General features: G+C 42.4%; 1 protein-coding gene across 3 annotated transcripts in view; it reads right to left on the bottom strand.

The window, feature by feature from the left end:
* The window catches only part of znf827 (zinc finger protein 827), a 237795-nt gene extending 212712 nt beyond the window's left edge, over window positions 1-25083 (bottom strand). For all 3 annotated transcript variants that reach the window (XM_057843537.1, XM_057843538.1, XM_057843539.1), the window contains exon 1: window positions 24670-25083. In XM_057843537.1, coding sequence (XP_057699520.1) covers window positions 24670-24712 — 43 coding nt within the window. In that variant the 5' untranslated portion in view covers window positions 24713-25083. The remainder of the gene's footprint in view (window positions 1-24669) is intronic.
* Between the last annotated feature and the right edge of the window lie 2375 nt (window positions 25084-27458).

Raw genomic sequence — 27458 nt, 5'->3', positions numbered from 1 at the left:
ATTGCTAATAACCTGACTTTTAATTATTCAATTGGTTTCAGAAATGGATCATATGAAAGCTAAGACCCTCCCAAATGATGTTGAATCTACAAAAATATATTTGTTTGACTGAAAAAAGACTGATCATTTCATGAAGACATAAAAAAGGTCAAATTTTGGCAAGACAAAAGTTTTGTCGCCTACAGAAAGTAGTGTGAAAATTGAACAAAAAATGTACTTCAAATACAAAAATATGTTACATAACATAAGCGAATTAAGTAGGGCTTTGGCGTCTACTAGTGATAAACTTTAATTCACAGCAGAAGGATGAAAAGAGCCACATGATTGGACTTCTATCATCGTCAATGGCACTGAAACCTTTAATAGTAAAAATTCTGTACAGGTAGTCCGCGGGTTACAAATTAGCTGTGTAAATCGGATGTAACCCTTTAAGTACCCCAAAATAACTCTCCAAAAAGTCCAAAAGTATTGTATTTTGTTTAATGATGGAGGATGCACTGCCCTCTGGTGGCAAAGTTGAAACTCATCTATAGACTAGAGCTGGGGTGCTCAAAGTTTTTTGCTCCAAGATCTACTTTTAAATGAGACAACCTCCCGCGATCTACCTTAAGAGAGGAGGGTGAACTAAAAAAAAAGAAAAAAATTTAAATGTACAGTTACAGTAATTATGCTTTGTGAGCAACATATGAGGTTATGTTGCTCACAAAACACAAATAACTGTGTACATTTAAAAAAATATAAATAAAAAATGGACGGTAAATTATGTTTGCTCACATGACATGATTAACTATGTACATTTAAAAAATATATGTTTTTTTTTTTTTTTTTTTTTTTTTGATGCTGCGAGCTACCCACACTAGCGCTGCGATCGACAGGAATGCCCACCCCTGGACTAGAGACTTGTCTAGAGACTCGTCCGGACACTCGCCGAGGCTGGGCCAGGGGATCGTCCGGACACTCGCCGGGGCCAGGGGCTCGTCCGGACACTCGCCTGGGCCAGGGGCTCGTCCGGACACTCGCCGAGGCTGGGCCAGGGACTCGTCCGGACACTTGCCTGGGCCAGGGGCTCGTCCGGACACTCGCCGAGGCTGGGCCAGGGGCTCGTCCGGACACTCGCCGAGGCTGGGCCAGGGACTCGTCCGGACACTTGCCTGGGCCAGGGGCTCGTCCGGACACTCGCCGAGGCTGGGCCAGGGGCTCGTCCGGACACTCGCCGAGGCTGGGCCAGGGGCTCGTTCGGACACTCGCCGAGGCTGGGCCAGGGGCTCGTCCGGACACTCGCCGAGCCTGGGCCAGGGGCTCGTCCGGACACTCGCCGAGGCTGGGCCAGGGGCTCGTCCGGACACTCGCCGAGGCTGGGCCAGGGGCTCGTCCGGACACTCGCCGAGGCTGGGCCAGGGACTCGTCCGGACACTCGCCGAGGCTGGGCCAGGGGCTCGTCCGGACACTCGCCGAGGCTGGGCCAGGGGCTCGTCCGGACACTCGCCGGGGCTGGGCCAGGGACTCGTCCGGACACTCGCCGGGGCCAGGGGCTCGTCCGGACACTCGCCGGGGCCAGGGGCTCGTCCGGACACTCGTCTCGACCAGGGGCTCGTCCGGACACTCGCCGGGGCCAGGGGCTCGTCCGGACACTCGCCGGGGCCAGGGGCTCGTCCGGACACTCGTCTCGACCAGGGGCTCGTCCGGACACTCGTCTCGACCAGGGGCTCGTCCGGACACTCGTCTCGACCAGGGGCTCGTCCGGACACTCGTCTCGACCAGGGGCTCGTCCGGACACTCGTCTCGACCAGGGGCTCGTCCGGACACTCGTCTCGGCCAGAGACTCGTCCAGACTACTAGGCCAGAGACTCGTCCAGACTACTAGGCCAAAGACTGGTCTAGAGACAAGACTTGACTGGTCTAATTTTTGGCAAATTTTGGTGGAACTGTATGTTTTGGCAAAAACTGTATAAATCTTTTGTGCCCTCTTAACTAAAATTTTTCATGTATGAATTATTATTGGATAAAAACTTTAGGACAAGGTACGTTGCCAAATGACCTGAAATACCCCAAAATTCGACATCCATTTCGTTTGTTCACTGCCAGTCCTCCCATCTCAAACGGATTGGACGTCTACTCGTGATAAACTCATTTCAATTCACGGCAGATGCATGAAAAAAACCTTTCATTGCACCTGCCAACATGTCCTCAGGGCGACCATGTTGGTAGTGGCGACATTCCCATCGAAGTCGGTACATTGACATTAAAACGCAGTCATAACTAGCCAATTTCTCAACTGATTTCATACACTGACAGCGCTAGACGTCGCTAACGACCCCCCCACGTCAAAAAAATTGGACGTCTGCTGATGATTAACTCATTTAAAGAATTTTAATTGAGTTTAAAGCTGCATGATTGTATATATATCATCTATATGTGGTATCGAAAACAGAAGAGAGCATCTTTTTCTAAGTCGAAATCAATTTTCAAGGTTTATTTCCACCCATCGAATATCACTTCGCAAATTGTCCAACATTTTAAGCAGCGTGGCTGTAGCGTCACATGCCAAGTTCAACAAAAGCAAAACTTAATTAAATTTGAATCAGGTGTGACAATGTGAACCCCAAACTTTTCAATTTCACACGGCGGTTAGGCGACACGTTCCGCGTTGATCAAATAGCCGCTCGGCCCTCTCGGATGATTTAACCTGTTTTTTTTTTAATTTGCCTACAAAGTCATTATAGCGGCTTTCTAGGAATGGAAACGTGAGCGATAAATCAACGTGCCATTTGGCAGCGAACGCCACCTCCTCTATTTCCTCCTCCTCTCGTGCTCTCCATCCCTCATGCCTGTTAAAGGCTTGTCCTGCAGGGCCTGGATGCACTTGTGTGGTACAACAACAACAGAGAAACCGCCCAAAGCTCTTAGCGGCGCTTCCTCTCCACTTCCTCCCCTCCTCTCCCCTCTCCTCGCTCTCCTCCACCATCGCTCTGTCTTTCCCAGCTGCACCGGCGAGCTGTTCCGTGTGAAACGCTGCCAGCTGAAAGCCTCGCTACTCCTGCGAGATTGCCGCTACGCGCCAAAAAGGGCTGCTCTGCGAGCTGTACATCTCCGTGTTGCGACTTGTCAACACGGGAGGGGGGAGAAAATCATTAGCGAAAACTCAGGCGTTTTCCATTTCACGCGGAGAGGAAGGTGTATGCGTGTGCAGGGTTCTGATGGATACCTGAAAACTTCCACCTTTAAGTGTTTGTCATTGACAACGTAGCGCCACTAAAAGGTTTACCGCACAAAAGTTTTGAAACTATTGCTGGACAAAAGACTAGGGGTGTGATAGCCTAGCCTGGCCTGGCCTAGACAAGAGGCTAGCCTAGCCTAGAGGATAGACTAGAGGATGGATACTCATTTATAGACTCATCTAGAAACTCGTCTATAGACTAGCGACTCAACAGAGACTCTCCTAGAGACTCGTCTAGAAACTTGTCTCTAGACTGGAGACTAGTAACCTAGGCGAGTCTCTGGACTAAACTCGTCTAGAGACTCGCCTAGGCTACTAGACTAGAGACATCTAGCGACTGCCGACTAGACTAGAGACAACCAACTAGACTAGAGAATCGTTTAGAGACTAGCGACTACACTAGAGCCTAGCCTAGCCTAGAGACTCGCCTGAAGGCTCGTATAGAGACTCGTGTAAAGACCAGACTAGACTCAACTAGAAACTTGTCTAGAGACTAAACTAGGCTCGTCTGAAGACTCGTCTGCAGTATAGAGACTCGTCTAGAGACTAGACTAGACACTAGCGACTCTCCTAGAGACTTGTCCGAAGAATTTATCTAAAAACTCATCTAAAGAGACAAAAGTAGACCCTACAGACTCGCCTACAGACCAGAGACTCCTCTATAGACCCGCCTGCAGACCAGAGACTCCTCTATCGACCCGCCTGCAGACCAGACACTCCCCTATCGACCCGCCTGCAGACCAGACACTACCCTATCGCCCCGCCTGCAGACCAGACACTCCCCTATCACCCCGCCTGCAGACCAGAGACTCGCCTGTAGAGCCGTCTGTAGACCAGACTCGCCTATAGAGCCGTCTGTAGACCAGACTCGCCTATAGACCCGTCTGTAGACCATAGACCCGTCTGTAGACCAGAGACTCGTCTATAGACCCGTGTGTAGACCAGAGACTCGTCTATAGACTAGCGACTTGACACTAGAGACTCCCCTAAAGACTTGCCTGAAGATTCGCCTAGAAAATCGCCTAGAGACTCGTCAGACTCGCCTAGAGACTCGTCAGACTCGCCTAGAGACTCGTCAGACTGGTCTAGACTAGAAACTCGCCTAGAGACTCGTCAGACTGGTCTAGACTAGAAACTCGCCTAGAGACTCGTCCAGACTGGTCTAGACTAGAAACTCGCCTAGAGACTCGTCCAGACTGGTCTAGACTAGAAACTCGCCTAGAGACTCGTCCAGACTGGTCTAGACTAGAAACTCGCCTAGAGACTCGTCCAGACTGGTCTAGACTAGAAACTCGCCTAGAGACTCGTCCAGACTGGTCTAGACTAGAAACTCGCCTAGAGACTCGTCCAGACTCGTCTAGACTAGAAACTCGCCTAGACACTCGTCAGACTCGTCTAGACTAGAAACTCGCCTAGACACTCGTCAGACTCGTCCAGACTAGAAACTCGTCAAGAGACTCGTCAGACTCGTCCAGACTAGAAACTCGTCAAGAGACTCGTCAGACTCGTCCAGACTAGAAACTCGTCAAGAGACTCGTCAGACTCGTCCAGACTAGAAACTCGCCAAGAGACTCGTCAGACTCGTCCAGACTAGAAACTCGCCTAGAGACTCGTCCAGACTACAAACTCGCCTAGAGACTCGTCACTCTTCTAGACTAGAAACTTGCCTAGAGATTAGTCTAGACTAGAAACTCGCCTAGTCTACAAGACTAGAGACTCGTCTAGGCTCCTAGACTAGAGACTTGTCAAGAGACTAGACTAGACTGGTCTAATTTTGGCAAATTTTGGTGGAACAGTATGTTTTTGTCAAAAACTGTTGTGCCCCTCAACTTTCTAAAATGTTTCATGTATGTATTATTCTGGGATAAAATCTTTAGGGCTAGATACATTGTTAAATGGAATGCCCCCCCCCCACCCACAAAATCCACCTTTTAGGGTGATTTGCAATTTCTTGGGGTGCCATCGAAAGTTTGAACGGTGTTGACGGGTCAAAAAGTGCGGGCTGGAGAGCGCACCGGAGAAATGCTATTGGATTAAAAAAAAATTTTAAAACAAGAAAATTATAGATGGTAGCTTTAGCTATATTGTCACAAATCTGTCCTAGCATAAAATAACTAGAGTACACAAAGCTCACTATCAAGTACAAGTACAAAACTGGCCGACTTGTCTACGTGCGCTCTCATTTGTCTCCTGCCGCAAATGAGGTTAACATTTATGTGCCGCCATCGATCCAAACATAGGGGCCTTGCTACTTTGGTGAAAGCGAGCCCATTAAACCTTACCCCGCTAACTGTTAATCCTCATCAGCTTCAGTGATTTCAGGTACTATCAAATAAAACGCACGCACACACAGCGCCACAGCGAAAGCCGCCCGCGACAGCGCGTGCTGAATTCATTTCCCAGATCAGGCTTGTGTATCATTATTCGCCTGAGCTCCCATCGACCCACGTTGACAGAGACCCCGATGAGCATCCGTCTGAAGGAAAAGAGGGGGATTCTGGGCAGAAATTTCCCCCTTAAATTTGCCGCCAAGGGTGAAATGGAAACCTCCTCTCATTTTCCTTTCCTCTTAATCCAGCGTTTTCAAGTCCGGGCCGCGGCAAGGTCATTAGAATCATAGCGCGTGGAAGGCAGCCAGAGAGCCGCCCGCCGTGGCGACGAGGTAGACGGCGGCGGGCCGACAAAAGGAAAGCGCGATTGGAAAAAATGAGAGGAAAATGTTCATCGTTTCGCACGGGGATGCTCAGTTGCTGCCTGCGGACAAACATGGAATCAGATAAGATTTTTTTTTTTTTTTTAACTTTGGTTCGTGGGCCAAATAAATTACTAGCTCACTGGTTGCCATTGACGGCGCTAGGGGGCAAATAAATATTCAAGTATTTCGTCAAAAAAACTTTTATTCATTTTTTGAAGATCGAAATCGAGTGAAAAAGATCGTGTTTTTAAGATTTTTTTTAACGGCTAAAAAGCAACAAAAATTATCACGATATTATCAAAAGTACAGGTCGATCGATATATCGGCCGGCCCATGTATCGGGCCGATATATGGACTTTTTCTTTTTAACATTGCCAATAAAAAAAGAAAAAGCTGATTAAAATTTTTTTTATCAATAATGTGTGGCAACTGCCACTGACTGACGGTAGGACCCCGTTAGCGTGGCATTAGCATAGCATGGTGCACTAGTGAAAAGAAGGTTACATACATACACACATCTCGTTTAATAATAATAGTTTAGACTGGAGGTGCGACAATCGATTAATCAACAACTAATTGATTAGCAAATAAATTACTAGCTCACTGGTTGCCATTGACGGCGCTAGGGGGCGAATAAATATTCGAATATTTCGTCAAAAGAACTTTTATTCATTTTTAGAATCGGGTGAAAAAGATCGTGTCATTGATTTTTTTTAAATGGCTTAAAAGCAACAAAAATTATCACGATATATAAAGGATATTGTCAAAAGTAGAGGTCGATTGATATATCAGCCGGCCGATATATCGGGCCGATATATGGACTTTTTTTAACATGGGTCAATAAAAAAAAGAAAACGCTGATAAAAAAGGATTTCGATCAATAATGTGTGGCAACTGCAGCTGCCACCGACTGACGGTAGGACCCCGTTAGCGTAGCATTAGCATAGTGCGCTGCTGAAAAGAAGGTTACATACATACACACACATCTCGTTTAATAATAATAGTTTAGACTAGAGGTGCGACAATCGATTAATCCGCAACTAATCAATTAGTAAATTAATATACAACCATATTGATAACCGATTAATCGTTTAGGACCTTTTTCACTGTGCAGTTGTCAAAATTCTTGAAATTATAACATATGTATATCTTCTCACTTGTAAATATTATCAGATTTCTTTATTATATTTTTATTTAGTCAAAGTAGGACATGAACAAAAATCTGCTTTTACTTTGGAAAACAACAATTCACATTTTTGCCAATTTTCAGACATCTTACCGTTTAAACTAGCGTCTTAATAAAGCTGCAACAACTAATCGATTAAATCGATTAATAAACGTGTTGCCAACGAATTTGATATTCCATTTTGTCTTAATTGCTACTTAAAACATGCCGAAAACAACTTCAAGGTAAATAGCGAAGGTAATAGAAAGAACTGAGATTTATCCGATTAATCGATTCATCATTTAATTATTCGTCCAATTAATCAATTATGAAAATAATTGTTAGCTGCAGCCCAAGTTTACACCTGTTCCCGATTTAGTGCTGTTTTGATAATACAGGTAGTCCCCGGGTTACGACGTACTCCACTTGCGAGATTTCGACTTTACGATGTCAGAGGCTCGTCCGCCATTTTGTCTTTTTTTTTTTTTTTTTTTTCCAAGTCTTATAAACCAGTCAATAGACTTCATAATGATATTGACGGGTCACATTCATCAGACACTGCGCCACGCCTTCAAGTAGGGGGCCGTCCTAAACTTTATGTTGCCTTCCACCCAGCAGATCTCTCGCACGTACTGGATGTAACCCCAGACCATGATTTTGCCACCACCAAACTTCACTGTTTTCTGAGTGAATCTCAGACCCATGCAGGCTCCAGTAGGTCTCCTGCAATATTTGCGGCGACTGTGGTGTAATTCAATGAAAGATTCATCTGGAAAATCCACCTTTTGCCACTTTTCCAGCGTCTATCCTTTTGAAAGGTTGTGGGCCTTGGCAAATGCCACACGGTTTTTTAATTGTCTGCACCCTGAGAGATCTGCAACATAGTCTGAAATATCAACAAATCTAAGATGCCTCTCACATTCCTAACCATAAAAAGGGACAAATTCTGCAGCAGAATGGTACTCCATCGAATACTTCAATCTCTACCTCAAAGTTCCTCAAGCCAAAGAAGATCAAGATCCTCCAGGACTGGCCAGCCCAGTCACCAGATATGAACAGGATGAAAGAGGAAGCATGGAAGACGAAACCCAAGAATGTTCATGAACTCTGGGAGGCATGCAAGGCTGCTTTCTTTGATGTTCCTGATGACTTGTATGAATCCTTGCCAAACCGCATGGATGCAGTCCTTCAAGCCCATGAAAGTAGGGCTGCAGCTATCGAATATTTTAGTAATCGAGTAATCGACTGAAAATTCTATCGATTACTCAAATAATCGGATAAAACAAATATAATTTTAGGTGAAGAGCAATTATAAAGATACATGAGAAAACAAGACATTTCATCTAATCTTGAACCATTTTCAGTCAATCAATGTCTTAATTTTTGATGTATATTGTTGAAAACAGCCAACAATTGCATCTCAGATGTAACTAGAATTTTAAAAAAAGACTAATTCACTGCTTTCACTCAAAAAACTTTTAGATCTTATTAAAAAAAAAAAAAAAAAATACATATCTTACCTAAAAATGCCGTTACGCTTGATAACACACATCACTTAAAAGTGAGGATTTTTTTTCTCACGTGTTTCAATTGAATTTCTATTTGTGTCAAGCCATTTTTAAGTTCTAGTTAAGTTTTAAGTTAGTCTAAACTGTAAGTCCTGATAGGATTTTGAGTTTTTGCAGTGTACAAAATAAATGTATGATACAGGCTGGATTGGAGCACATTAGGGACCAGTGCTACTTGGTGTTTTATCCAGCAATGACTACTGAGCTAAAATTGATAGTTAGCATTATTAAGTTTTTATTTTACACCCTCATCACTCCACAACGCTGTTATGGTAAAGCCTGTATGTAAGACACGTTAGCCACGCATCAACAGTGGTCATTATTAATTGAAACCTAGGCCTCCGCAGGGCTAACGTTACGTGAGCTAGTGACAGTAACGTTAATCGTATTTATTAGCGCTTAGCGCTCTACTGCTTTAAGATGGCGGCTGTTTACTAACGCTGCCCAGACGCGGCCGAGTCTGTCATTTTGCATCTAGTTCAACATACATGTGATCTCTATGAGACGCATCAGACGCTACCTGTTACCAACATAGCATCGTGCGGGCTAGTATTTAGCAACGACGGCGTCGTTTGTAGCGGCTGTCGGCTGCAGTAAGTTTTTTTTTTTTTTTTTTTTTTCCTGCTTCTTCCTCTACGCACGTGACATCAACGCGTTGTCCCGCATTAAAAATTGTCCAAGCAAAACGTGATGCTTAGAACTGTCAAAATAAACGATTACTCGAGGTGAATAAAATTACTCAGATCAGTTTTTAAACTCGAGTTACTCGAGTTGCTCGAGTATTCGTTTCAGCTCTACATGGAAGTCTTACAAAATATTACATTTGGATCTCACAGCACTAGGGCTGCAGCTATCGAATATTTTAGTAATCGAGTAATCGACTGAAAATTCTATCGATTAATCGAGTAATCGGATAAAACAAATATATTTTTAGGTGAAGAGCAATTATAAATATACATGAGAAAACAAGACATTTCATCTAATTTTGAACCATTTTCAGTCAATCAATGTCTTTATTTTCGATGTATATTGTTGAAAACAGCCAACAATTGCATCTCAGATGTAACTAGAATTAAAAAAAAAAAAAAAAAAAAGACATTCACTGCTTTCACTCAAAAAACTTTAGATCTTATTACAAAAAAATATATATATATCTTACCTAAAAATGTCGTTACGCTTGATAACACACATCACTTAAAAGTTTGGATTTTTTCCCACGTCTTTCAATTGAATTTCTCTTTGTGTCAAGCCATTTTTAAGTTCTAGTTAAGTTTTAAGTTAGTCTAAACTGTAAGTCCTGATAGGATTTTGAGTTTTTGCAGTGTTCAAAATAAATGTATGATACAAGCTGTATTGGAGCACATTAGCACCAGTGCTACTTGGTGTTTTATCCAGCAATGACTACTGAGCTAAAATTGATAGTTAGCATGATTAAGTTTTTATTTTACACCCTCATCACTCCACAATGCTATGTTATGTTAAAGCCTGTATGTAAGACACGTTAGCCAAGCATCGACAGTGGTCATAATTAATAGAAACCTAGCCCTCCGCAGGGCTAACGTGACTTCAGAACAGGAACGTTAATCTTATTTATTAGCGCTTAGCGCTCTTTATTAGCGCTTAGCGCTCTACTGCTTTAAGATGGCGGCTGTTTACTAAAGCTGCCCAGACGCGGCCGAGTCTGTCATTTAGCATCTAGTTCAACATACATGTGATCTCTATGAGACGCATGAGACGCTACCTGTACCAACGTAGCATCGTACGGGCTAGTATTTAGCAACGTCGGCGTTGTTTGTGGCGGCTGTCGGCAGCAGTAAGTTTTTTTTTTCCCCCCTTCTTCCTCTCCTCACGTGACAGCGCGTTGTCCCGCATTAAAAGTAGTCCGAGCAAAACGTGATGCTTTGAGCTGTCAAAATAAACGATTACTCGAGGTGAATAAAATTACTCGGATCAGTTTTTAAACTCGAGTTACTCGAGTTGCTCGAGTACTCGTTTCAGCTCTACACAGCACCACTACTTAATTCGCTTATGTTATGTAACATATTTTGGGATTTGAAGTAGATTTTTTTGTTCAATTTTCACACTACTTTCTGTAGGTGACAAAACTTTTGTCGTGCAAAATTTGACCTTTATGTCTTCATTAAATGATAAATCTTTTTTCAGTCAAACAAAAATATTTTTGTACATTATACATCATTTGGGAGGGTCTTAGCTTTCATATGAGCCATTTCTGAAACCAATTAATAGTTAAAAGTCAGGTTATTAGTAAGGTTGTTCCGATCATGTTTTTTTGCTCCTGATCCGATCCCGATCCTTTTAGTTTGAGTATCTGCCGGTCCCGATATTTCCCGATCTGATTGCTTTTTTTTTGCACCCGATTCAATTCCAATCATTCCCGATAATTTTTCCCGATCATATACATTTTGGCAATGCATTAAGAAAAAAATGAATAAAACTCGGACGAATATATACATTCAATATACAGTACATAAGTACTGTATTTGTTTATTATGCCAATAAATCCTCAAGATGGCATTTACATTATTAACATTCTTTCTGTGAGAGGGATCCACGGATAGAAAGACTTGTGACTTTGTATATTGTGACTAAATGTTGCCATCTAGTGTATTTGTTGAGCTTTCAGTAAATGATACTGTAGCCATGCCTAAATGCATGATGGGAAGTGGCACCATGACTGTGTGTAGTGCTACCAATTGATATATCTTCTCTGCGTTGGGAAATAACATAAGGTGTTAAGAAAAAGCTCAATTGCTACCTTGCTTCCCCACATTGCTTCCCATGATATTTATAACCATAGGGAGAGGGATTGTAAGGCTTTAGCCAATTAAATAAAGGCTCCAAAGCCTGCCAAAATTCACTCTACTCATTTTACGCTGCCTTTTATCTCTCCATATAGGTACATCGGCGCCATTACAGATTAAGCGCGACAATGCGCATGCATTAATTGCGTTAAATATTTTAACGTGATACATTTTTTTAAAAATTAATTACCGCCGTTATCGGGATGAATTTGATTACCCTACCTTAAGCCTAAACTAAAGACTCTGGATGAGTGTAACATATTATGTCTGTAAGGTTAAATACAATTAGAAAACGATTTAATTAAAAATATATATGAATTAAAAAAAGGCATGGCCGATATTTTTTTGCCGATTCCGATACTTTGAAAATGACGCAATCGGACCCGATCGATCGGAACATCTCTAGTTATTAGCAATTGTTTCAACAAAATGGATAAGCGACAATATTTTTGTCAGGGACTGTAGTCAAAAGGAACAATTTTTTGTCAAAAACTAATAAACTGCTGAGGTACCGGATCAGTATAGACTCGGGTCTCCCTTCTCCGCTTGGTATCGTTTTGATAGAGTATCAAAGTACTTTATGCAGGTGTAGTACAAAGTCAGAATATTTATATCCTAATGCCTTATAGCGCCACACTGTCTCCAGACAACACGAGGCAATGCCCTTTCCAGTTGTGTGGTCGGAGGCAGAGGTGGCGTCCTTGTTTGGTGCGTCCCTCGCGGAATTTACGGACGGACGTGTAATAAGGAAGTAAATACGACACACACAAAAAAAGCGTCGCAAGGTCAGGCGGGAAGAGCAGTTTTCATGGCGGCAGCAAAGGTCATGTTTACTTGTCAGGAGTGACGGCACCATACTGTACCGTGACCTCCATAGTTGGCTTATGCACTCATACACACACTTGACTGAAAAACAGATGCCAGCCGTACAAGTACAACAAAAGCGCAAACTTATTTTGTGGGATTATTATTCAAATATAGGAGTACACAGCAATGCTAAAGTGAACATGTCTGTCAATAGCAGCATTTTTTACAGCTTTTGTTTTTTTATGTACTTCTACTCTCAACCACTCTCTAGCAGCAGTAGAATGACACTGCTGCTGTAGATTTGACTGAAGAAGACATTAAGGCTGGGCGATATGGTCTAAAGCAGTACTTCTCAAATAGTGGGGCGGGCCCCCCCAGGGGGGCGCAGAGTGATGCTGGGGGTGGCGCATGTGACCTTGGGGAACATACTTTTTTGCCCAACTAGAATAAAGTGTAATTGCACATCTGCTGAGTGGGTGGCAGTGCCGCTCTGATTTTCAGCGTGTGTACAATATTTTTGAACCAAACAAGAGCACACAGCAAAGAGCACTGGATATATGAAAAGCTAAGACAAGGAAATGTGACAAAGCGTATACAGGGTGACCCAAAAAAAAGTTTACACTGCCATAATACAACTTAAATGCCATGTTTATTCAGCTTAGAATTAGAATTTAATCACAAATTATTAGAGCTGGGAATCTTTGGGCACCTAACGATTCGATTACGATTACGATTCAGAGGCTCCGATTCGATTATAAAACGATTATTGATGCACCCCCCTCCTTTTTTTTTTTTTTTTTGTACATTAGTTCCAAAATTGTTCAAAAATACTCTCAGGCTAAACCAAACTACTATTTCAGTATCAAGTTAACATATAGCAGTAAAAAAATATACAAAAATAACAGTAAATAAAAAAACTCCAGTCCCCATTCTGTATCAGCAGCTTTAAACTACATTCAATTAATTTAATGTTGTGAATCAACCGTTAAAGTTGTTAAAATTTCTCCCGTTATTCCATCATTTCCCTTTTGTCTACTTTCGACATGTGAATGTTTTAAAAGTATTTTAAAGATAGATTCAAGTCAATATTTTACCGATTTAGGAGTATTTTAGACAAAAAGGTTAATTAGGTTTGCTAAGAAAGTTCGCTACAACAGCCTTCCAGGGAAGTGTACTGCTTTAAGATGGCGGCCGTTTACTAACGCCCGCATCTAGCTTTTTGTAGGTGTGCTGCTAACGCTACCGAATCTATATTGCATCTAGTCCTATATAAATGATATCTACCGTAACATTATGTGGATGTACTTTGTAGCAGCTTTTCGGCAGCAGTCAGGTATTTTGTTGTGTTTTTTTTTAATCTCATGGCATGAGTTCAGCTAGAGCCGTGAGTTGAGCATTTGGCGTTACCCGAGGGCCCGGGTAATGAGAAGCATGATGTTTAACTACTCTCGCTCCGTTCCTCATTGACCGCGCGGCGCGCTGAGTGTGTTGTACTTCCGCTTTACTTGGCATATTTCAATAATCGGAATTTGGATGTTTGTGAATCGTTCTCGAATCTTACACGGCCGAATCGCGAATAATCTAAGAATCGGAAATTTTGCACACCTCTACAAATTATACAGTATTGTAAAGAACTTGTACACTAAACTCTATTTTTCAATGTGTCCTCCCTTAAGTGTCACAACAGCCTCCAGGCGCCTGCGGAACGCTTCTTTATGTAGGATGCTGTCATCTTTTCCCAAGATCTAACAATGGACCTCTCCAAGGCTGCCACAGAAGTTTGTGGCTTCTTACAGGCACTGTCCTCCACAGTTGCCCATGTGCTATAATCCAGGGGATTGAGATCTGGACTCTGGGGTGGCCACATATCACCTTGTCAATCAACTTTTTGGTCCGCACAGATCCAGACACAGGTTTTCGTCAGGCTGTTCCAGTATCTTTCAGCTTCTTTTTAACTTTGTAGACTGCACATCTGGATATTCTCATATTTGCTGCAATCTCAGTAGGTGTCAGACCGGCACGCAGCAATTCAGGTACAGCTCAAGTTTTCTTCATTTTTAGCAGAAGCACAGGAATTGTAGAGATGAGAGATTACCAGCTGCATTGAGTGACCTTGATGAATCACTTAAGCATGACAACCTATTTAGATATGTTTCAATGGCTTTTAAACAAGCAGTCAACTGAGTGTAAACTTTTTTTTGGGTCACCCTGTATAGCATTTGGCTTTGACTTTTAGTACAGTGGGAGACGAGGAAAGGCCAGTCTGTTTACTTTGTCTAAAAATGTTTGCAGAGGACAGCAGGGATTTTTTTTTTTTTGAGTGAAAACGTGCCGAATATTGCCAACAATCCTCCCGCTTTTTTCAGTGTTACATCAGTAAACCAGTGAGTACTGTCAGTGTCATATAAAGTTGCATACCAAATTGCTGAGTGCAAAATAACCCCACACCATAGGAAAGGAGCTGATACTGCCTGCAGCAAATATAAAAACTGTCCATTGACGCAGTCGTTTTTGTTCTATAAATTTTTGTTTTTTTTCGGTGTAATTGTTTGGCATATTGTCCTCGTGAGTTAATGTTGCTAATCAATTTGAAATGAATAAAATCAATAAATAATCAATTTTATTTTTCAGTATCCAACGTTAAAAAAATGTATCGAGTGTATTTTTACAGTATGGATGTGTTTGTTTGTTTGTTTGTTTGTTTACACTTTTGTAAGCTCGTCTATATTACTTTTTTCTTTCATAATAAAACAAACAGTGTTATGCAGAGGTGTACTTATAATGATAGGAATTTTATATACAAATGATACTACAGTATATTTACAGTGGCGGCAGAGTTGGGGGTGCGCGGAACGTCTACGTCTTCCGGTGGGGCATAATAGAAAATAATTAAGAAGCACTGGTCTAAAGTAAGTATCACGGTAAATTGGTAAATGACGATAAATTCGCCCAAGCGGACTGTTATATCATTTGAAAATCAACCAACGCGTGAAATACAAATTAAACGTTTCTCACCGATTTTTTTTTACCAGATTTCAATTTGACATACTTAAATAATTGTACATGCAGTCTAAACCTTAAGTATATAAAATTTTCTTGTGAACCATAAGAATTCAAGTATGAACATCTATAACAGCTTGTATGACTTGAACAATGTACAACATTAGAAAAATCAATACGACAACTGTGCAAACATGTCATTTTAACACAAATGACTTATAGTTTGAACAAAACACTTCAAACAGAAAACGTATTGTTCATGGCTGCTGTGATTTAATTACTCAACACAAGTGTTTACTTCAAGGTTTCAGGTTTTTTTCCCCCAGAGCATTTTTTAATACATGCACGCACACATGCACCCCCCACACAGACACACATTAAAGCTATATTGCTCTTTTGCCAATGAAACATTTAAGATTATATCATGGCAGTAATGACACAGAATGAAGCAAGCACATACGGAAAAATAGCTGCGGCCATTAAACGGTCATATTATAGGCTTCACTGTTGCATTATAATTTATGCTGAATGTTTTGCTCTCATAAAAGATATCAAAGAAATCAAAAACACGCACAGATACAAAATAACGCGACATACTAATTGCTAGATGCAGTCCGTGCCCAATCCACTCATTAAGTTCAGCCGTTTTGACAACGTTAGAGCCGCTATCCGACTCCATCACATTCATTTTATAGCGTTAGCAGCTAGGGTTAGTCTGATGCCTGGCTACAAGTAGAAAGCCCCCTCCCCTGAAATCGTGAGAACCAGGGAGTAAAGCGGGCTAAAGCCCATTTGGAGGCCACCAAGAGTCTACTTAATGTCGGGTGAAAGTTTGGCGAAGCTCCCTTAAGCCCGACTCCATTACGTTTGCTTATTGCGATAGCCGCTAGCGTTAGCCAACCGGGCTTCTGTTTGTGTTCCTGATAACCACGTGACTTCTTACCTAAGCACACTGACTGCTAAGTACCATTAGGACCTTATTTTTTAAGTTTTGGGATTCTCTGACAATTGCTTCATTTTGCAGGCATTAAGGGGTTAAAGGGGAATGAACATAACTGAACAATGCAGAGTCAAAGCGGGATGAAAAGACTACATTTTCGTGTTTTAGTAAATTACTGAATTTACCTACATGGTCAAAATTACGTCGGTCCTCGTGAAGAATTTCGGTAACGGTAAACTTTCGGTATACCGCCCGGCTCTAGTAGATCATTTCATAATCTTATAAACAGTGTTGTTTTCGTCAACGATGACAACAACCAAAATATTTCGTTAACGAACGTTTTTTTCATGACTGTGACGAGTCGATAACGGGCTAAAAACGTGCTTTGGGAGATTAAAACATAAAGAGACGAGTCTAACGAGACAAGAACGAGACGAAAATGTGCAATCGTTTCCATCTTATGTTCACAATTTGTGATATTTTATGTGTAGTTAGCCTGCCTACAATTATGGCTAATTGTATTGTGATGCCGCACTGGATGCTTTAATAATAATAAATATAACAGCTTCAATTCAGCTATACATTCTGCAAAAAAATAAACAACTTACTGAAGTTATGGAAAAAGTGCCTATATCGCACCACAATGTTTATTGTTGAAATCAAAATTAGAGGTCGACCAATACGGGAATTTCAAATGTCGATGCTGATGCCGATATCTAAAAAAACAAATCCAGCTTACTGCCAACACCCAAAACCCATTTTGTAAGCAAATATTTGAGGCCGATACTTTTTTCAAAGCACGTAGATTATGAATGACAATTTTCCAAAATTGCTTCAACAGCTTCAAATTTACAATGACCTGAGAATGATGACGAGAAATTACTCTTTTAATCCGCCGTTTAGCCACGCCTACCATTATAGGGTTCTAGCGTCCCCAATAGATGACGTCGGCATGGTTTCATCTGATTTAGAATTCAACCCATTGAGGGGGAATTATTCATAACGAGGAAAATGCGACGAAGAGAGCCGCAAAATGTCATTGTTTCAGTCTCTCTACTCCAATATTTTTAAAGGATATTCAAGTATTTTTCCCCAAATGCTAAATAAATGGTATGGTCATGACAAATAAAACGCTCGTGCTAAGTGGAATATGAAATAATAAAAATGCATTTATTCAGTACGATATGGCAAAATTACTCCATAATGGTCAAAACTGTCAACTTCACCTTTACTTCCGCACCTCCTGAACGTTATATTATGCCGCCTTAGTTAGTCAGGCTTTTGACATTTCCCTGCCCCCCGGCTCCGGAGAATGTAAACAAACCAAGAGGCGTGACAGCTAGAGGTGTGCAAAATTTCCGATTCTTGGATTATTCGCGATTCGGCCGTGGAAGATTCGAGAACAATTCACAAACATCCAAATTCCGATTATTGAAATATGCCAAGTAAAGCAGAAGTACGACACACTCAGCGCGCAGCGCAGTCTTCGGTACGCAATTAGGGACGGAGCGAGAGTAGCTAAACATCATGCTTCTCATTACCCGGCCCCTCGGGTAACGCCAATGCTCAACTCACGGCTCTAGCTCAACTCATGCCACGAGATAAAAAAAAAAACCAACAACAACGTACCTGACTGCTGCCGAAAAGCTGCTACAAGCCACATTATGTTACGGTAGATATCATTTATATAGGACTAGATGCATTATAGCTTCGGTATCGTTACCAGCACATCTACAAAAAACTAGATGCGGGCGTTAGTAACGGCCGCCATCTTAAAGCAGTACACTTCCCTGCAAGGCTGTTGTTGCGAACCTTCCAAGCGAACCTAATTAACTTTTTATCTAAAATACTCCTAAATCGGTAAAATATTGACTTGAATCGATCTTTAAAATAGTTTTAAAACTTTCACATGTTGAAAGTAGACAAAAGAGAAATTATGGAATAACGGGAGCAATTTTTACAACTTTAACGGTTGATTCACAACATTAAATTAATTGAAAGTAGTTTAAAGCTGCTGATATAGAATGGGGACTGGAGTTTTTTATTTACTGTTATTTTTGTATATTTGTTTACTGCTATATGTTAACTTGATACTGAAATAGTAGTTTGGTTTAGCCTGAGAGGATTTTTGAACAATTTTGGAACTAATGTACAAAACAAATAAAATAAAATAAAAAAAATAAAAGGAGTGGGGTGCATCAATAATCGTTTTATAATCGAATCGGAGCCTCTGAATCGTAATCGTAATCGAATCGTTAGGTGCCCAAAGATTCCCAGCTCTAGTGACAGCTAGCCGACATGCTAACCCGAACCGAGTGACGTCTCAAACAGGGGTCGCGTTAACCGAATATTTTCCGTCGTTGACCGGTTTTTTAAAACGGTGACGGAAAAAACTGAAGTCCATCCGTCATTTTGACAGGTTGCAATTCACACCCCAGACCAACGTGAGCATATTAATTAGCTATTGTCTCTCTTGATTAATGAAGTCGTTGGCCTTACTCGGAAAAATGTCAAGGCAACTGAGTGTTTGCCTGGCACGGCCAGACTGTTCTCCCTGTATTTTTCAAACACTGAGAGAAAAGTCTGGGACACAGAGTGGGTACAAAATCAATCGACAAATCAGATTTGTTTATTTGCGTGACGTGTTCTTCACGAGCAACGTCACTCTTGCGCGCCGAAAGTCGTCTTTACAACAACACGGATGGCGGGAGAGCCGAAAATATGTTCCAATCCGCGGTAAATTCAGTTTTAAATTAGCTAAAACACATCGACACGAGACATTGACATTGACAACAGTCTGTTTCGCCATGTTGAATAAACTCTGTTCGCCTCGTATGTTTACTTCCGCGCGCAAGTCCCTCGTCCTGCCCTCGTCGCTTTGCTAACGGCACGTCTGCCCGTCGCTGATTGGTGCACTCCGCTGTCTGTTTGCCTCTTGTTAAGCTTGTTCGGACAGAATATTAATTAAAAATGAATGAAAACTAAATACTATTGAATATGTCATTATTATCATTTTAAAAATGTAAGTGACGGGTAAAAATAGATTATGACCGGATTTTTATGACACTGTCAGTCAAAATGACAGACAACGAAAAAGTCTAGCGCAACCTCTGGTCTCAAAGTCTTATTTTCGCTTTCGAACTGAAAAATCACACAAACTTAGCCAGGGTCAAGTCACACTGCCGCGGTGCTGTCATTTGTCTTCGCCGATCGGCAACCCACCCGGCGGAGAGCAAGTTACAGCTTGTTCCCCTGCTACTAAGGACAGGAGAGCTCGCCGGGGAAGCAGCTGGAGGGTACCGCCGAACAAACTGGCCGACGTCGGAGGAACGCGTAGCCGCCATGTGGTCAACACGAATTTCAAGAAAAATAATGCTTTACTACACGGCGACGACATAAACAAACAGCGGCGCGCAGTTGTTGTGCAGCTAACATGACAGACAGAATGTGTCTTAGGAGATCTTTTCTACCTGCCCATCCAATATGAAACTTAAGTAAATAGTCCTTTATTCAAAGAAAGTTTGTAGTGTTTACTTTGCAATTGCTGTATTCGCGGCGATTTTTAACACAAAGTTGCAATTTCTGATGGGGTTGAAAATTTGACAGAACACCAGGCACATAAAGAGGGCAATTATTTGGGGAAAATATTACGTTATGCTTTTGTGATGTATGATTGCTTTTGTGACATAGATTGTAACAACTTCTATTGTTTTTCACCTTGTTCCCATAGTTAGGAGAAGCGCTTGAGAATCTCACGAGATAACTTGTTTGGACACGCCTGGGTCCCATAGTTACACGCCTGGGTCCCATAGAGATAACTTGTTTTGCACCCATAATATTTACCATTTGTTGGCATCTGTTGCAGCACAACTCATTTGTCCCATGTGAAAAGCCCTTTTTCAAGGGGGCTGAACCAAAAGTAGCTTAAATGTTTGTGATTGGACGGGGCTGCACCGCTCAGGGGCGGAAGTTGGCCTCTCCGCCTTCGAGGGGTGCGTCCCTACGAAAACCGAACATTTCCGGGCGACCGGTGAGGTCCACCAGCGGGTCACGTACAGATCGCCTGGTTTCTGTCCTTTTGACGCTTTACTGGAGTGTTGTTGGCTTCCCACTCGTTTGTCACAGTAGGCGATTTTCATTTCTAAGGGACAACTAGTTGTGCTGTAACGTAACGCGGGGATTTTGAGATTGACAAACTCAAACCTAGCATCACGTTACCATTTGTTTGCTTGTTTTTTATATCTGTTTGCTTGCTCTTGTGGGATTGTAATCAATAAATCTCTTTTATTCTGTATTTTCTAATCAACAAACATAATCTATTGAGCAAAAGTGTGCCTGTTACTGATTCACCGCGAACCTGGAAATTTCGGAAAACAGCAATAAACAGAGTATAGTGCTCTCTAGAGGTGTGCAAAATTTCCGATTCTTAGATTATTCGCGATTCGGCCGTGGAAGATTCGAGAACGATTCACAAACATCCAAATTCCGATTATTGAAATATGCGAAGTAAAGCGGAAGTACACAACACTCAGCGCGCCGCGCGGTCTTCGGGAGGAACGGAGCGAGAGTAGCTAAACGTCATGCTTCCCATTACCCGGCCCCTCGGGTAATGCCAATGCTCAACTCACGGCTCTAGCTCAACTCATGCAACGAGGTAAAAAAAAAAAAAAAACACAACGACATACCTGACTGCTGCCAAAAAGCTGCTAAAAGTACAGCTACATGATGTCACGGTAGATATCATTTATATAGGACTAGATGCACTATAGATTTGGAAGTGTTAGCAGCACATCTAAAAAAAGCTAGATACGGGCGTTATAAACGGCCGCCATCTTAAAGCAGTACACTTCCCTGCAAGGCTGTTGTAGCGAACCTTCCAAGCAAACCAAATTAACTTTTTATCTAAAATACTCCTAAATCAGTAAAATATTGACTTGAATCTATCTTTAAAATAGTTTTAAAACTGTCACATGTCGAAAGTAGACAAAAGGGAAATTATGGAATAACGGGAGCAATTTGAACAAATTTAACGGTTGATTCACAACATTAAATTAATTGAATGTAGTTTAAAGCTGCTGATACAGAATGGGGACTGGAGTTTTTTATTTAATGTTATTTTTTAATATTTGTTTACTGCTATATGCTAATTTGATACTGAAATAGTAGTGTGGTTTAGCCTGAGAGTATTTTTGAACAATTTTGGAACTAATGTACAAAACATAAAAAAAAAAAAAAGGAGGGGGGTGCATCAATAATCGTTTTATAATCGAATCGAAACCTCTGAATCGTAATCGTAATCGAATCGTTAGGTGCCTAAAGATTCCCAGCTGTAGTGCTCTCCCAGCGGGGGGATGTGCGACAAGCCGCCGGTGTCGTCAGCCGAGTCTACAACGAGCATGTCAGCCACAAAATGCGAGCCACCTATGTATTAAAATGATCCCACTTTCTCGAAAGTCCAATGGTCCCACAGTAGTAGGACTTGTTTTGGCCAATATCCACCGGTGAATGGGAACCTTTTGAAACCCCCAAAAGGCTCACACGCCTCTCCCTGGTGCAGCAACATTTTTCTGCAGCCGTTTGGCTGGCGTGATGCGAGAAATAAATGAATTAATCCGCAAAATCAGCTGAATCCTTAGTCCTTCCCATACAACAGTACGGCTGGACAGTGAAGAGGACTCCTTCTACTGTACACGTCACAGCGCTAGGGCTGGGCGATATGGCGTTAAGCACGTATCACAGTGAATTGAGCAGATTTACCTCGATAACGATAAATGACGATAAATTCGCCCAAGCCGACTTTTATATAATTTGAAAATCTGAATCAATGCATGAAATACATATTAACTGTTTCTCGTTGATTTATTTACCAGATTTCAATTTAACATATTTAACAGTTGTACATGCAGTCTAAACATTAAGTATATAAAATGTTTGGGGCTGCAGCTATTGATTAATTTCGTAGTCGAATAATAGAGAAATCGGACAAGGAAAATGATAAAATACCGGAGCTGAGCCTCAAACAGTATATAATTATATATACATATATTTTTTTAATGAGGATCTATGTACAACAAAAGAACAATTGGCTAACTTACAAAGAAAAAGTCCGCTAGCTTAAATGCTATAAAATGCAAGTTTTTTTGTTTGTTTTTTTTTTTAACAATGCTCTTAAAAAAACGGTTAAATATACCTATAAACTAAATTATGACTGCATTAAAAAACATGAGCTCCAACAAAACTGAGCTTATGTTGGTTTTAACAGGGAGCAGTTGGATTCAGCCATGCAAAAAGAGGCAGACCAGAGGGCAGTTTAGCCACCCTAATCAATAAAACTAAATGCAAACACTTTCAAAATAAACCATTACAACGGCACTCAAAATAAATGTATGATACAGGCTGTATTGGAGCACATTAGGGACCAGTGCTACGTGGTGTTTTATCTAGCAATGACTACTGAGCTAAAATTGATAGTTAGCATTATTGAGTTTTTATTTTACACCCTCATCACTCCACAACGCTATGTTATGCTAAAGCCTGTATGTAAGACACGTTAGCCACGCATCGACAGTGGTCATAATTAATAGGAACCTAGCCCTCCGGAAGGCTAACGTTACGTGAGCTAGTGACAGTAACGTTAATCTTATTTATTAGCGCTTAGCGCTCTACTGTTTTAAGATGGCGGCTGTTTATTAACGCTGCCGAGACGCGGCTGAGTCTGTCATTTCGCATCTAGTTCAACATACATGTGATCTCTGAGACACATCAGACGCTACCTGCTACCAACGTAGCATCGTGCGGGCTAGTATTTAGCAACGTCAGTGTCGTTTGTACCGGCTGTCGGCTGCAGTGTTTTGTTTTTTGCTTCTTCTTCTACGCACGTCACATCAGCGCGTTGTGCCGCATTAAAAGTAGTCCGAGTAAAACATGATGCTTAGAGCTGTCAAAATAAACGATTACTCGAGGTGAATAAAATTACTCGGATCAGTTTTTAAATGCGAGTTCCTCGAGTATTCGTTTCAGCTTTACTCCATATGTAACCACACTGACTGCTTTCTTAAAGGGGAATGAACATTGCCGAACAACACAGAATCAAAGCGGGATGAAAAGACTTTATTTTATTGTTTTATTAAATTACCGAATTTACCGACATGGTCAAAATTGCGTCGGTCATCATGAAGAATTTCGGTAACGGTAAATTTTCTGTTTACTGCCATGCTCTACTTTGAATCGTAATCGAATCGTTAGGTGCCCCAAGATCCCCACCTCTAGTCGGAACCCTCTCACTCCAAAAGGATTGGCCTTCCAACGCCAACCCTCACTTCAAATGGATTGGATGTCTAGCTCTGTCAAAGGCAAGCAATGAGTCAAGACCAAGCCACGATAGCAGTTACTTTACAGTCAAAAGACAATGCAGTAATTTCATTAAGATACTTTTTTTTTTTTTTTCGATAGTACACAGCCGGGTGTCGGAATCATTATCGGAAGCCAAACATTGCAACACTATGATAAAAATTTGATATCAGCACCTTGGCTGGTTCTATGATCCAATTCTGGCACACACGTGCTTTCCTTCACCCCAAGTCAGTGAGAACACTAAAGGAACACAACAAACCAGTGTCAGACCTTCCTAATAAAGGATTCTAAACGTACAATGTAGAGTCAAATTCGTGGGAATCCCACTAGAAGAGTGGTGCTGGTGTTTTTATTATTATTATTATCAAAAAGATGGCTACTGCGGCACGACATTGGCATTTGTGTCGCTTCCCCCTCGTCTAACCGCGTTATTGATCCAAGTCTGTCTGCAATGAATGGCTGCAAAGGGGAAGAAAAAGCAGAGGAGGAGAAAGAAGAGGAGGAGGCGGGAGGGGGGACCATGAACTTCAGGTGACCGACCATGGCCACTCTTGACAGGCGGGTAGCGAGAAAATGGTGGAGAACAAATCTTTCCATACTTTTTTTTTTTCTCCAAGGGAATGAAGTTGAGCTACAAGCTAATGCTAAGCGGGCTCCGGTGCGGGGGAGCAAGCCGAGCCAGACTCCGGCTCGTCTGAGCCGGCTGACCCTTCGTTTTATTGCGGCCACACTCCCCCACCACCACCGCCACTCTACCCCCGGAGAAGCCACCTAACCAGGCGGACATGTTAGCGAAAACACCGCGGTGACGTTCCCCGCCTCCGCTGCCCTCCGCACGCATACTAGCCTCAACCTTTTCCGAACCGTGTGCTTTTTGGGGGAGGAAAAATCGATTATCAACGTCTCGCTCGCTTATGGTTCCTCCCGCTGCTCTCGGGGGTTGGCTAAAGCGTCGCCAACAACATGGCTGCCTCGCTCGGACCCGCAAAAAAAAAAAAAAAAAAAAAAAAAAGAACCCGGGGAGGAATATAACCTAGCCTCTTTTGTCTCTTTCACCTCTTTAACCCCGCCGAGAATGGCGCACACAAGCCGCGAGACTTACGTGAAGGCAGGCGCTTGGGTTGCTCCTGCTTCCTCCTTGGCATTTTCCCCCCCAAAACGCTTGTTTTTAAATCACATTCTCGTCCTGGCACGGGGAGACGGAAGAAAAGAGGCTCGCTCCCATTTGAAGGAGACCGGAGGGGACGGACGGACAGCGGGCGGGCAGGAAGGCGGGCGGGCGGTCAGTCGGTTGTCGGTCGGGCAGCCGCTACTCCTCTCTCGGTTTCGGTCTTGCACCTGGCTGGCTTCGCTCGGTTCTTTCCGAGTGGGGAGATGGCGAGGGGGAAAATCGGGGCGCCCGGGCCGCGGAGGAGGGGGCGCCGCCTGGGCCGCTTTGCCTGCCTGCTCGCTCGGCTCGGCTCGTCTCGGCTGTCTTGACTGCTGTGCGCCTCGGAGCCCCCCTAACTAACACTAATGCGGGGGATCAAAGGGCAGCAACAGCAGAGCAGACGGGCGCGCGCGCGCTCGCTCACACGCGCGCGCACGCCGGCCTGGCTTGCCCGCGCGCACGCACACGGACAGTGCTTTAGGTGCTCGCCCCCGCGACAGGCAAGGTGCCCCCCAAAAACAGCAGTCACCATATTGTAATGTACATAATGGGTGCATTGGAAATAAGCGTGGTGTCAAACTTGGCTGACATTTTTTTTTAAATATCACTGAAGCATAGTTCATGTACTGTATATATTCATGTGTATATACAGTGGGGAGAACAAGTATTTGATACACTGCCAATGGGTTTTCCAATTGGTGGTGTATCAAATACTTGTTCTCCCGACTGTATATATTTTTAAAATCTGCATTAACAGTTTATAACCAGGGATGAAAGTGGTTGGAATTTCTTGCCGGCCGGAACTCTGCGACGTGAAGGTCGCCACGGCGCCACAAATTTTATTTTATTTTATTTTTTTTATTTTTTTTGCGGTCAAAACTACTGAAATGCAAAGAAAACTGTTTTGGTCAGTTATTTCTATAACATACACATAAATTAGCCACCTTAAAGAGTATGTCATGCCCAGTCAGGATAGTCAGGAGCGACTTGTAGTCCGAAAAATACGGTAGTTACCCTTTTAAAGGGTATGTCATGCTCTGGGAAAATGTTAATATTCCATCATTTATCCATAAACGCATGCCTTTTGTATTCATATCACGCCACTTCGTGTAATTTACACACAAGAAAATGAGAGAAATTTGGCTCGATTGTCAAGCTAAAACGACCGGCACCCGAGATCAGGCATATTGTGTGCGTGACGTCACTACAAGTGAAGAGAGTGCCACCGGCCACTAGGGGGCAGCGCCTGTCTGCATCAATATAATTCCTTCTAGTGAGGGGAGAATTAGCGGTGTTTTGAGCTGTTTATGCTGATGCATTGTGTTCGTCCTGCACATATTCCAGGTTCCCTCATGAAGAAACACCCCTCGTTGTCAATAAAAGAGAATTCAGAATTGACAGTGAGGGGTGTTTCTTCAACAAGAAAAAGGCTCAGTGCTTTAATACTGAATGGCGGCGATGATGGCAGACAATTTCGTTTCTAGTTTCAGCGACGAATCCGACATAGAAGGACGTAACGAATGTTCATCTAACGGTGACGAGGAGAGTTACGAAGCTTTAATCGGTGTTTTAGGTTACCAATTTGAGCCCAAACGAACGCCAATGCAGCGTAATGAAACGGTCATTGAGGGGAGCAATGACATTGATGAAACATCGGCAGCAGATCGTGTGGGAAACACCAATGATTTGTTTTGCATTTCTTTTTGTGAAGCTGATGCACCGTGACTGCAAAATAAAGGAATGCATAGAATAATTATCATTTATTGCGCTATCATAGCTTTTCGCTCTGCCAACAGACACAAATATGAATGGGATCTGAGGATTTGTTCTATATATTTTACGAGCGATCATTTATACATGTGTCCAGTCCTGTATCCAATGCGTGATATTTTTTATTATAAAAGAGTACTCACTCTGGCCATTTCGAGCTTGGCTGCTCCCCTCCTTTGCTTAGCCTTAGCCTCCTTTGCCAGTCATCGTCCTCTTTCTTGATATCTCGGGACCATAGGTTGCGCTAGACTTTTTCGTTGTCTGTCATTTTGACTGACAGGGTCATAAAAATCCGGTCATAATCTATTTTTACCCGTCACTTAAATTTTTTAAATGATGATAATGACATTGTGGTGACCCTTTGTTTGGCATAATTCACCTTCCGTACTTGTGTGTCCATTTGGCCGAGCGCGTTACCGGTGTAGGTTCAAGAGCCTACACCGGCTACGACAGTCACGGGACAGAGACACTTAAGAGCCGCGCGCGGTTCCCTCACTATCCACTCGCTCTCGCTATATGATTGGCCGAAGAGTCGAAATGCTCTCCCGTGAAATGCCTGTTTAAAAATGATCCCGTTGTTACTTCTTGCGTTCGCTTATAAGTGCCCATTTAAAAAGGAAAAGCGATGGATGATACTACACACAGAGCGTATTATTAACAAATGTTAAAGTTGTATAATCATATAGCGAGAATAAGACAAGCGCAGGCCCCCGCGACTGGATAGTGAGGGGAATAGGATAGTGGGCCTACAGCTAACAAGACTCTTAACATTGCATACCGCTTCAACATATTCAACAGTATTTAGTTTTCATTCATTTTAAATTAATATTCTGTCCGAACAAGCTTAACAGAGAATCCACACCGTACCATCACACATCAAGCAGATGAATATGTAACTTTTTCTCCGCAGTGACAAAAACAGCTGACAGTGGTCCCCATTAGGTAGGTAGCCTACCATATGTAGCATATGG

This window comes from Corythoichthys intestinalis, chromosome 8, assembly GCF_030265065.1.
Source record: "Corythoichthys intestinalis isolate RoL2023-P3 chromosome 8, ASM3026506v1, whole genome shotgun sequence".
Classification (NCBI taxonomy): domain Eukaryota; kingdom Metazoa; phylum Chordata; class Actinopteri; order Syngnathiformes; family Syngnathidae; genus Corythoichthys; species Corythoichthys intestinalis.
The sequence above is the reverse complement of the archived record's forward strand: the minus strand, read 5'-3'. Positions and strand labels throughout refer to the sequence as shown.